The sequence below is a fragment of the Copadichromis virginalis genome, linkage group LG18 (assembly GCF_057382275.1).
Source record: "Copadichromis virginalis isolate Kocher_CV1m ecotype Utaka linkage group LG18, C_Virginalis_male_GT1.1, whole genome shotgun sequence".
NCBI classification, from domain to species: Eukaryota; Metazoa; Chordata; class Actinopteri; order Cichliformes; family Cichlidae; genus Copadichromis; species Copadichromis virginalis.
In genome coordinates, this window is record NC_140635.1 from 26,757,565 (window position 1) to 26,769,571 (window position 12,007).

General features: G+C 41.4%; 1 protein-coding gene across 1 annotated transcript; it reads left to right on the top strand.

Annotated features, from left to right (window-relative positions):
- The first annotated feature begins 7,465 nt into the window (after positions 1 to 7,465).
- On the top strand, positions 7,466 to 11,940 carry LOC146688082 (leucine-rich repeat-containing protein 31-like). Its single transcript, XM_085440417.1, has 5 exons — positions 7,466 to 7,663; positions 8,786 to 8,900; positions 8,979 to 9,143; positions 9,274 to 9,429; positions 9,703 to 11,940. The coding sequence occupies exons 1-5, from the start codon at positions 7,466 to 7,468 to the stop codon at positions 10,158 to 10,160; spliced, it is 1,092 nt and encodes a 363-aa protein (XP_085296543.1). The 3' UTR covers positions 10,161 to 11,940.
- The last annotated feature ends 67 nt before the right edge of the window (positions 11,941 to 12,007 follow it).

Sequence of the window (12,007 nt, forward strand, 5' to 3'; positions counted from 1 at the left end):
TTCTAACGCTTTGAGCAGAAAGTCATAAGGACAAATAGCCCGTTCCACCATCTTTTCCTGTTCTTCTTCTGGTAATCTAGGATTGATGCAAAACAACCACTTTGTTTACTTTGACCTGGTTAAGATTAACTTTAGCTCATCTTTATTTTTATTCTATAGCACAGAAAATGACCACATCACAGTCTTTTAACAGATTTTGTGGGTTCTTTTGTCATGTTTTGCAAATTTTCTGTTAAAGATGTAATCCACTGACAAAAAACCCACGAGTCTGGTTTTGGTTGTTGACAGGAGAACAGTACATGTCTGACTGCACTGTTGCATGCGTAAAGTTTGGTTAGGGGGGGGTTATAGTGTGAGCCCTTAGTTCCAGTGAAAGGAACTGTAAATGCTTCAGTTTACCATGACATTTTGGGCAATTTCATGCCCCCAACTGTGTGGGAACAGTTTGAGGATGGTTCCTTTCTGTTCCAACATGACTGCGCACCAGTTTTTCAAAGCAAGCTCTATAATGACATGGGTCTGGGTGCAGTTTCCCCCTCTAGGGGCAAAGGTACCTAGACCTGGGGCATAGAGTACGTTTGGGGAGTGTGATTGTGTGTACAGTGTCTATTTATCTCTGTCTTCACGTTGGGTGAGTGCTGAGTATTTGCATAGCAAATTGGACTGCCATTGGAGCATTGGACTGCCATTACCTCATAAGACTTTGTTGTTATACTATCTCTTACCGTACACTACTAAATCTCCATTTGCACTATTTGCCTATTTGCACTACTCTGCCTGGTTTACACTCAATGTCATTTACCCTTACCTGAATATTGTATATTGTATATTGCATAGCTTTCTTGTTAAATTGTATTGTATTTATTAAAATTTTTACTTTTTAATTATTTTATTTGCATTTTTTAATCACTCTCTTATATTTAAATGTTCATTTGCTATTTCATCTAGGGTTTGAGAGTAACGAAATTATTCTCTGTATGTCCTGTACATGTGGCAGAATTGACAAATAAAGTTGACTTTGACTTTGACTTGACTTTGATATGAGAGCATGAGGGTGGGAATGGATGTTTGTATCTGTGTGTGCCTGTTTGTCTGTGTCTATATGTCAGGTTGGGTATCAGACGTCACTTCTCTAGGGACATCTCAGGCCCCCCAAGGTATGGAGGCCTATCTCCCCCCACCACTCCCCCTGCCAGTGGCTGACGCCGTCAGACATCGGTGCATTGGTGGTTCTTGGTGTCCGGCGCTCTGGATTCAGCTCCGCAGCTGCTGGGTGACCCTTCATCTGGGGCTCTCCTCAGCTCTTTCCGAGAGAGTGGCACGGTTGCCCCGCAGTTGGTTTTCGTTGGACTCTTGCACTCTGGGGGTCTCTGGATGTCTAGAGCCTGGATCTCCTCCATACCTGCCTCATGCCCTGGGGGGCGGGGCTATGGCTCCCCACACCCTCTAGCAGATTGTTACATGAAGCGCGCTCATGCTCACAGGTGTACACACGGGTGCTCACAGACACAAACTACAGGGTGGGCCATTTATATGGATACACCGTAATAAAATGGGAATGGTTGGTTTCCTCCCCGCAGATGGCTCAGACGAGCCGGGCAAAACCACATCCGGCAAGTGAGGCTGACGCGGCTGCTCCGGGGTGGCCATTGTCTGTCCGTTATTTTCCGAGCTTGCGCCGCCTCCCGGGCTTCATGCAAATTGGCCAATAAGTCCAAACATCCTCTGACCTGGCGGAGATAGGGATTTCTGACCACTTATAAAATGTGTTCAATGTGCTGCCCATTGTGTTGGATTGTCAATGCAACCCTCTTCTAACCCTCTTCTCCCACTCTTCACACACTGATAGCAACACAGCAGGAGAAATGCCAGCACAGGCATCCAGTATCCGTAGTTTCAGGTGCTGCACATCTCGTATTTTCACACCATAGACAATTGCCTTCAGATGACCCCAAAGATAAAAGTCTAAGGGGGTCAGATCGGGAGACCTTGGGCGGTATTCAGCTGGCCAACAACGACCAATCCACTTTCCAGGAAACTGTTCATCTAGGAATGCTCGGACCTGGCACCCATAATGTGGTGGTGCACCATCTTGCTGGAAAACTCAGGGAACGTGCCAGCTTCAGTGCATAAAGAGGGAAACACATCATCATGTAGCAATTTCAAATATCAAGTGGCCTTGAGGTTTCCATTGATGAAGAATGGACCCACTATCGTTGTACCCCACATACCACACCAAACCATCACTTTTGTTGTTCCAACAGTCTTGGAGGGATCCATCCAATGTGGGTTAGTGTCAGCGGTGGTTTTGTTTGTTAACTTCACCATTCACATAAAAGTTTGCCTCATCACTGAACAAAATCTTCTGCGTGAACTGAGGGTCCTGTTCCAATTTTTGTTTTGCCCATTCTGCAAATTCTGTGCGCCGATCTGGGTCATCCTCGTTGAGATGCTGCAGTAGCTGGAGTTTGTAAGGGTGCCATTTGTGAGTAGCTAATATCCGCCAAAGGGACGTTCGACTAATGCCACTCTCCAGTGACATGCGACGAGTGCTACGCTGTGGGCTCTTGCTGAATGAAGCTAGGACAGCCACTGATGTTTCTTCATTAATAACAGTTTTCTTGCGTCCACATTTTGGCAAATCCAACACTGAACCAGTTTCACGAAACTTAGCAAGCAGTTTGCTAACTGTAGCATGGTAGATGGGTGGTTTCGTAGGGTGTCTTGCATTGAAATCTGCTGCAATGACCGGGTTACTGCGTTCAACAGATATCAACACAATTTCGATCCGCTCCTCACGTGTTAACCTCTTCGAAATGTCAATGGCTGTGAACAAAGAGAAACTTGTAAATAACTCATGAAAGAATAAAGTTACGTTGAAACCAAGCACACCATTGTTTTTCTTGTGACATTACCAATAAGTTTGATGTGTCACATGGCCCTCTTCCTATTGAAAAAACAAAAGTTGTATCCAAGATGGCCGACTTCTAAATGGCCACCATGGTCACCACCCATCTTGAGGAGTTTGCCCCCTCACATATACTAATGTGTCACAAACAGGACTTTAATATCACCAACAATTGCCATGTTATTACGTTGTATCCATATAAATGGTCCACCCTGTACACCTCTTTTGGCTGCTACCTCAAAGCACACTGTGCGCTGTTGATCCTACGTGCTGCACAATAATATTCAATATTTAGTATTTACTGTTATATTCACATAGGTTATCGTGATGATCTTGTTTATTATATTGCTCTCTTTTTTTCTTGTTTTCTCTTTTTTTTCTCTCAACAGGTGATCCAGGTGATTGAGCAGTGATTCCTGAGATTAGGGACAAAACAGGTTTTAATTTTCTAAAATATATTTTTTGATTTTTCAAAAACATATTTACATATAATTGTTACACAAAGTTTTTGCTGGAGAAGTGCAAGGTTTTTATCAACACCGTCAGACACAAAGAAATGCAAAAATTTATATTTTAAATAAGTTGTTTCAGCTATTTTGACTATTAGCAGCTTCTCTGTTCAATTGTTTATGCACATATGTTTTCAAAGTAATTATACCACATTTAAAAGTAAGATTGTTTTGGCTTTTTATTATTAAAGTTACAGTCATACATATTTTCAGAAGCTTGTATTTAATCTCTATAAGAAACATTCATAATTAGGAGCATGCAAATTACAAATTTATTGAGAAAATTACATTTTTATTGGAAGATCATGAGGGAGGAAACTATATGGTTCTCCAAAAGAGAAAAATAAACCAAAACTCCATATTATGGAGTTGACAAGGTGCTAACGGTGGTGACGCAAGTCTGACGGTGGTGACGCACTAGTAGAAAACAAGATATTATTTCTTTCAAAATGACCATTTAACCTTAACACCTTATGTAATATCACAAGACACATCATAACAATTCTGTTTTTGCACATTTCAGGTTCTACATCTTAATAGTTCACCAGCAAGTAGCTGCCTACTACTCCTTGATTCCTAAAGTTCTCTGTGGTTGTGTGTTTAGACCCTGCTGGACTTTCTCTCCTTTTGTCTCTCTGTGCTTTCTTCCAAAACCTTCTCTTTTGCCTTTTTTCTCTTTCTTTCAGATCACTGGTGTTCTTTATTTTTCCCTCTTTCACTCTATTTCTCCATCTTTCCCTTCCCTTTATGAGAAACTCTTTCTTCAACTCAGGCTGGCTGTTAATTTTTCTCTCCTTCTTTTTCGATCATTCCTGTTCCTTCTCTTTCGTTCCTCTACTGACAGGTTCCCCTTTGCTATTTTAGCCTGAAATGTACCATTTTGTAATTACTATAATTTTTCTGAACCTTATGCTTTTTCACAGATTAAGGATGAATATTCACAACACAATTATGCAATAAGCAATAGAAATGCTATCCTGCCATTAAGTTTGATGTCATTAGCCATTTCCAGGTCCAAACTCCGCTGCAGGTCCCAAAGCCAAAGGAACTCTGCGGCATCACTGAGAGTTACAAACTGTCTAAATTCTTTCATCTTTAATAAAATGATCAGTGTGGCTCTACCAGGTGTAACATCCAGGCATCCATGAAAACAGAATATATGAAATTTAACAGAGTTAAAGTTAGATTGCTTGTTTCCACCTAAACATACCAGCTCTGCTACCACTTCCAACATAAATGAAGACAGAAAACTAAACAGCAGTGACTTCTGTAGAGTTACTGAAGTTGGGCTAGCTGGTATATAGTGATGTGCTACATGATCGCTAGCGACACAGCTATGTTAGCATAATATAAACACAGTGAAGCTGGAGGATGAATGCTAACTTTTTTTCCACTTGATAAAAGTTAACGTGAGGGTTCCCGATGGTTAGGCTGACAGTGATCACTGACTGTTTTTAGGGGCTTGTTCAGATGTAATAGAATACGATAAAAAGCATTAAAACATTTTAACAGCACAACAGGCTTAATAAACACAGAGTAGTTTAGGCCCAGAAACAGGATTCATACATCAGCACTTAAAGAACAGCTCTCGGGGCACAGCTAGCTCAGTAGATGCCCCATGATCGAAAGGTTGGGCGTTCAAATCCAACAAACAGCGGCTATCCTGGATTGGTAGCTGCCCACTGCATCACTGAGTGAATGGGTTAAATGCAGAGGACTAAGCATTTTCCTACAGGATTAATAATGTATACATAAACAATGAGATTCAAGATAAGGCAAATTTGATAATATTTGTGTCATGGTCCGGAGTCTGTGACTCTGTGTTTATGTTTTCGTTTATTATTATTCTGTGGTTTTGTTTATTCTGGGTTTCTTGTACGCTCCTTTTTCACGTTTCATGTTCCTATGTTCCCATGTTCCTATGTTCTGTGTCCCCCAGTCAGTGTTAAGTTTGTGTGTTGTGTCATTACGTGTATGTGTTTCCTGTTTTATTGTGAAGGTCTGCGTCTTATGTGAGTGTTTTCAGTTTGCCTCCCTGGTCTCCTCACGTTAATCACTCCCAGCTGTGTCCCCCACCTGTGTGTGATCTCCCTGTGTTTCTCTGAGTGTATTTTAGTCGTGTCTTCTGTCGTAGTAGCTGCTGGTTTGTCTGTGTCGTTCCCCTCCATTTTTCTGTGTAATCTCCCTGCAGCTCTGTTTCACATCTCAAGGTTTCAGGTTTGTTTTTGCTTAGTTTTTCCCAGTTTAGGTTACTCTTAGGTTTTGGTTTTCGTCCACTTTGCTCCTGTTTGTTTCACCTTTTGTTAATAAAGCTCGCTCACAACTACACAGTCTGCATCTTGGGTCCGTTAATAATTCACACACGGCTTGCCCCGGCAACCTGTGACAATTTGACACATCTATAAAGCAGAAATATCAGTAAAATACACAGGAAGTAATATGACTGAAAAATTAATAAAAATAGCTTAATATAATTGATTAATAGGACACTTTTGTGGCATTTGTCAACACCATTAGAAAAAGGGTCAGCACCGTCAGACAAAAATCCTGATGGTGTTGACATCTGATGGTGTTGACAAAATACCCTACTTTCTCTCATAATTACATGTTTTTCTGACAGAAGCCATCTTGTTTTTCATCAGTTGCTTATGGCCTCTACAATCTACCTAAATTAAGCTCTTTTTACAAAAAATTTTTTTGATTACATCGACTTTGGTGTTGACGCACTGTGGTTGTGACACAGTTTTATCAGAAAGGTGTGCAATAAATGAAATAAAAATAAAAAAAGTTATCACAGCAGTGACCTCATGGCATGTGTATCAAACAGGAAGTGGTAAAGGGGTCCTCAGAGTGTAAGCCGCCCACAATAATTCCTGATTTTTTTGTACTTTTAAAAAAATCTGATGGTGTTGACAAAAACTCTGGACACAGGTATTGACTTAAATACTTAGTGACGAGAGCCATGATGTTTAATTTTACATTGCTTTTAATTTTTTTCTGTATTTTAATATTATCACACCTGCTTCAGGACAATGGATTTTTAAGGTACTGGTAATGTACTGTACCATTTAAAATAAATATATGTGTATAAAAAATGCAAAATCATGCTTTTGTTGTAAAAACATTGCCTTGGTTTGTCTTTTAGGCAGTTGGATTAACACTTGTATGCATATTTTTAACCACAAAATTGGGTTTTATCTGCCGGACATGTTTTGTCCCTTATCTCAAGAATCAGTGTGATATATATATATTTTTTGTAATGTAATGGCATCTTTCTTGGCCTTCAGACAACAATTCTGATGGCAAAAGAACCAAATGGGACAGGCAAAAAAATAAAATAAAATTCTAAGCAGTGCCTCTGGTTCACCTTACAGCATTTGAATCACCTGCTCATTTAACATTTTCTGGTTTTCTAGGTGGCACTGTTGGTCCCTTTTCAATTAAGCAGAAGACAAATCACACTGAAAGTGTTGGATTGTAAATTTTAAAGCCAATATGATAACCTTATCCCACCAACGATGTGGAGATCCAGTTTTTTTTAAGATCCAATTAAATCAGTTCACTCAAAAAGATCCTCGGGAAAACAGTAGAATTCTTGGAACAGAGTTTAATACATATGAACAGCAAGATAGTTCATACACAGAACAGCAAGAAAACCCATAGCAAAGCAAACAAAGCAAACCCTGGAGTGTAGAGCCTTAAGCACAGACAGCAGAGCCACACAGAGACAGAGAAGAGCCCCGGTGGCCCCTCCGACCCATCTCTTATAGGCAGTGCCGGGGAGTAACTGAATACAGGTACCGGCGTTATGCATTTAAAATACAAAATATGAGTAACTGTATTCCTTTACAGTTAACACTTAAATATGTGATAATTAGAATAAAGTTACTTTCTTGAAATTAATGGATTACACAGCGGTCATTTTCTGCTTCATATGTTAGGCTATCCCCTCTCTAATTTTGGTAATTTCACGCATTGCTGGAAACCCAAACAAAATAAGAGGCTCTAATGTAGGCATCCTATTAATGTTGGTGGCGTCAGTTGCACAATGGACCCGGAGCCAGCACAACAGATCCAGCAGTGCACGGGCAGGAATGCATTTCTTACTTGGAAATTCCGACACCACTTCACATTTAAAGAAAGGGATGGGCGAAATCTGACTGTTCAATCCAGACTCTGTTTGCCAGCAACCAAGCTGCTCTCAGGTTCTAAAGACTCCACCTCCAACCTAAACAAACATCTGGAAGTAAGTTCTTTTTAAAAAAAAAAAAATAACTGCCTACTGCAGCTACCTTGTTTTAGTGGTAGCTACCTGGGTTATGTACCACTTCAGTATCTTCGATGAACTGTTGCTGTGTGATTTATTACTATTACTGAGGGCTACGTTACAACCTGCTAGCTGCAAATAATCATGCGCAGTTCTCAAAGCAGACAGAAAGAAAACATATTACTGATACAGAAATAGTTTTCTCTACAAGATCACTGTAGTTCATGTAGTTTTAAAAAAGCATGACAATATAACAAGTTATCCAAAGTATTCAGAATACGTTACTCACATTGTGTAACGTAAATACACAAATTAACGGAATACATTAAAAACTACATTTTGGGCCATGTATTCGGTAATCTGTAGTGGAATACATTTTAAAAGTAACCTTCCCAACACTGCTTATAGGGCTTTGGAGCGTGATGTCACGGGGGTGGGCGTGGAAAGGATTTTGGCCTGATGCGGCATTTTCCGGGTCCAAACAAAGCAAGAAAAGCAGAGGCGTCACAGTGTAATTATTTACGTGCAGTTGTTTTTTTTGCCCAGCGCGTGCTCCTGACGCAGGGAAAACCAATTCTGCAGGGGAGACCTACCTTGGTACTTGTGCAGGTGAAGCCAAAGGGAAGATATGCTTCACCATATTTCCTAGTCTTTGGCTTAGAATGAAGTTGCTGCATCTCCTGCTTTGCGTTTGTGTGGGCGCCCTGTGCTAGCAGTGTCCAAGCGTTTTTGTTTTTTTTTCCCTTTTCTTACCACGCCCCCCCTGCAATGGCTCTGCGCCCCCCCCCTAGGGGGCGGGCCCCACACTTTGGGAAGCTCTGGATTAACCCTTTGCTTTGCTTTATCACAATAGGTCACAAAAGGGTCAAAATTTGCACATTAATGCTAATTGTTAAATCGTACAACAAGCAGTATGCATCAACAGGTGCTCAACTATATAAGTTAAATGCTTAACATGGTGATTCTCATATATAAAAACATTCCAGTGTAGATTATGATATGTTACTGAAATCACACTGTATCATATAAAACATTAGATTTTTCTGCGCTTTACCAAGATACATTAGAGAGCAGCATTGTTCTGATTAATATACTGTAAAGCTGCTTCTAGCTGGTGGACTGAGCCGCCTCACCTTTCACCTGGCTCACGTCACACACCTGGAGAGACTCGACCTCCACCTGTGTTGTCTCACGCGAGATGATCTAGAGGCTCTGAGTCAGTTGCTACCAATCTCACACGCCGGACACTAATCGCATGCTCGCTGCAGCAGTCATGTGACTCGTTGTTTTTCAGTCCAGGTGCTGCCCTCTCTCACTGCACTGACCGAGCTTGATGTGTCATCCAATAAGGAAGTGGGAGGTGTGGTCCACCTGCTGGTCTCCGCCCTCCCTGCGACACAAATGAGGCGGCTGCCATTCAACAGCTGCTACATGAGCAACGAGTCCTTCACTGCTCTGGGTAACACACACACACACACACACACACACACACTTGTTTATTTATAGAAGTTTTCCTTCAAGTCATTCTCCCTGAATACCTCTTCCACCCTCTAGCCTGAAATGGTGAAAACTTTGTGTTTATGCATCAGCCCTGGCGGTGTCCTATCTGCGCACGGTGGATATTTCCTGGTGTAAAGTGGTTGGCGGTCACTTGGCGCTCCTGCTGGATGCTCTGCAGCCATCAGTCATCAGCGAGCTCTGTCTTTGCAGCTGCGAGCTCACCACTGATGACATGCAACATCTGGGTAACTAACACACAATGACATTATACTTTTTCTTTTTTGGTCTGTAGTGGATCATTAGGCTGCATAAATGTATATTAAGACAAGTAAAGCCTGAAGGAAATTGATATTTCTTTCATTTATTTCATGCTGCCAGCATCTGTAGCTGTCGTATAAAACAAAACAATGAAACTATTCGGTGTTATTTTTGTCTCCATCAGAAACATTGTGAACAAAACAGTAAAGTGAACAGGCATAAAGTGATCAGTTATCAATGGGTCCTCTTCCTCTGTGCAGCTGCCGTGTGCAGACGGGGCTGTCTCTCCTCACTCCGTGCACTGGATCTGTCCTACAACAGCTTGGTGGGAGACAACGGTTGGTGCAGTCTGTTTGCAGCAGGAGGTCTGGGCTCTCTGGAAGACGTGGATGTCAGTTTGCGACCTTCAACCTCTGCTCTGTGCTCAGCCTGGCTGCCCGCTCTGCTCCGAGCTCTGCCTCAAATGCCGGCGCTGGCTCGACTGGCCATGCAGAGGTGGACAGCTGACTGTCAGGAGAGAGAGCAGCTGAGGTACTGTCTGAAAAAGAGGAGCGTCCTGCTGGAAAGGGATCCAGATTTACAAGACACATCATCAGCATGTAAAGGGAACAGTCAGGAGAGCCTAGAAGAGAGTCCGCCTGAGGAGATTGGAGCGGACCGCACTGGAATTTACTGTCAAAGAGCGACCCACTTTGTTGCTTTATTATTATTTTTTTAAGTCTCTGTTACCACAAGAAGGTCAGTGTTGACGTCAGCTGCATCACGTCTGATGTAAACTGTGTCACACGTGATGGTTTCAGGGAATACTGGGAACTTACAGAGTTAAGCACAGCTGGTGTGGGTTATCATATTTGTCGTCTCTCACCTTGGCTGCAGGGTCTGGGTCTTTCGAATGCAGCAGTCCTAACACTTGAGACACACATGCCGAGAAGTGGGGATACCTGGAAATGGACAAAGGCTTTCAGCAGAGTTTTAAAGCAGCTATTCAGGAAAAGAGCTGTGAATTATCTGCATACCTTGTTAGGTAATCAGCTATTTTGGGGTTCTTTAACAAATCAACCAAAAGGTCAACTGAGTATTTTCTCGTCAGAGTACCTTCACCGTTCACGATGATGTTGAGCACAAGCTGGAGCGTTTGATGGATGTTCTTTGCATCAAAGAGCTACGAGGAAATCCCAGAGAGTAGAGACAGGATATTATGTGAATCAGCATGAATGTTGTTTGTTGTTCAACAGATAAAAACAAGAAGAGAAAATAGAAACAAAGTAAAAAAGGAACAATTGTTTCTGCCGTTAAGAAAAAAAAAATTGAGTCATGGCAGAGACCTGCAGAAGTCTTGAGTCTCATTTGATGACATTTTGTCAGATTGCCTTGTAATTTAAAAAAAACAAAACTGTTTTTTGAGCAAAAGTTCTCCAGGTTTTTTTGGAGTTCTTTCAAAGTTTTCTTATTTTTGGACGTTAGCTGCTTTTTCACTCTTTTTCAGTCCAGTCTGTGCATCTGAACATTTACAGAAAGATTTCTTTGTTTCGTCTTTAGACACTTTGTTAAACGCAGATCCCAGCAGAGTTCGCCTACCTTCTCTCCAACCTTCTCAGGTTTTGTGGATATTATACATGGTTATGCTGAGAATATGTCGGCTACTTTCCACTGGAAATGCCTTTTGGTTAAACTGTCAGCGAGGAATTTGCACTGTTACATTTTTATATAACTTTAATGCAAAAAAACCAGCTGCTTGTTTAAGTGAAAATACACTGATGGGGTTTTTTTCTATTCATGAACAGGAGTGTGATCAGTTTAATAAAAGAAAAAATAACCATAACCAAGATATGAGGGGAAATCTTGGACAAATACAAGCAGACTGGAGCAGCCAGCGTTCAAAACACCGACGTTCAAGGTAACAGAAGGTTCCCGAGCCACATCCACCCAGCTGGTTTCTGTGTTTCTTGTGTATTTGTGTACACTGTGACTTCATGGCTGTCTTGGGCTCCAGCTCTTGTTTTGGTGTCTCATTAATTTGATTTAATGTCCTGCTTAGTGATAACATCACTCTTGGCCTCCCTGCACTGGCTTCCAATTGAATTTAGGATTCATTTTCAAGTTCTTTTATTGGTTTTTAAATCTTTAAATGGTCTGGCACCTGCTGAAGCCCTATGTCCCCACTCGTTCGCTCCGGTCAGCTGAGCAGCTGTTGCTCTCAGTCCCCAAATCACGGCTGAAACTGAGAGGAGACCGAGCGTTCTCTATCGTGGCTCCTAAGCTTTGGAATAATCTTCCTCTTCACATTAGGCAATCGACATCAGTGCTGGTTTTTAAATCCAGATTGAAAACGCATTTTTATTCACTGGCTTTTGACTCAGTGGTTGACTGACTTGTATTTTATTGTTTTTCGCTATATTTATTATTCTTATGGTATCTATTATGTTTCTATTGTTCAGCAGTTTGGTCAGCCTTGTGTGTTTTTAAAGTGCTATATAAATAAACAATGATGATGATGATGAACATAGTAACGTGTGTTGGGTTGCTCTGTCTTCAGACTCACTGTCAGACTGATTAGACAGTGAG

Excerpts from the sequence above, each read along its gene's own strand:
- LOC146688082 (XM_085440417.1), top strand. The coding sequence starts at position 7,466 with ATGGACCCGGAGCCAGCACAACAGATCCAGCAGTGCACGGGCAGGAAT. Across the intron at positions 8,901-8,978 it reads AGATGATCTAGAGGCTCTGA|TCCAGGTGCTGCCCTCTCTC; the intron begins GTCAGTTGCTAC and ends GTTGTTTTTCAG. Across the intron at positions 9,430-9,702 it reads TGATGACATGCAACATCTGG|CTGCCGTGTGCAGACGGGGC; the intron begins GTAACTAACACA and ends TCCTCTGTGCAG.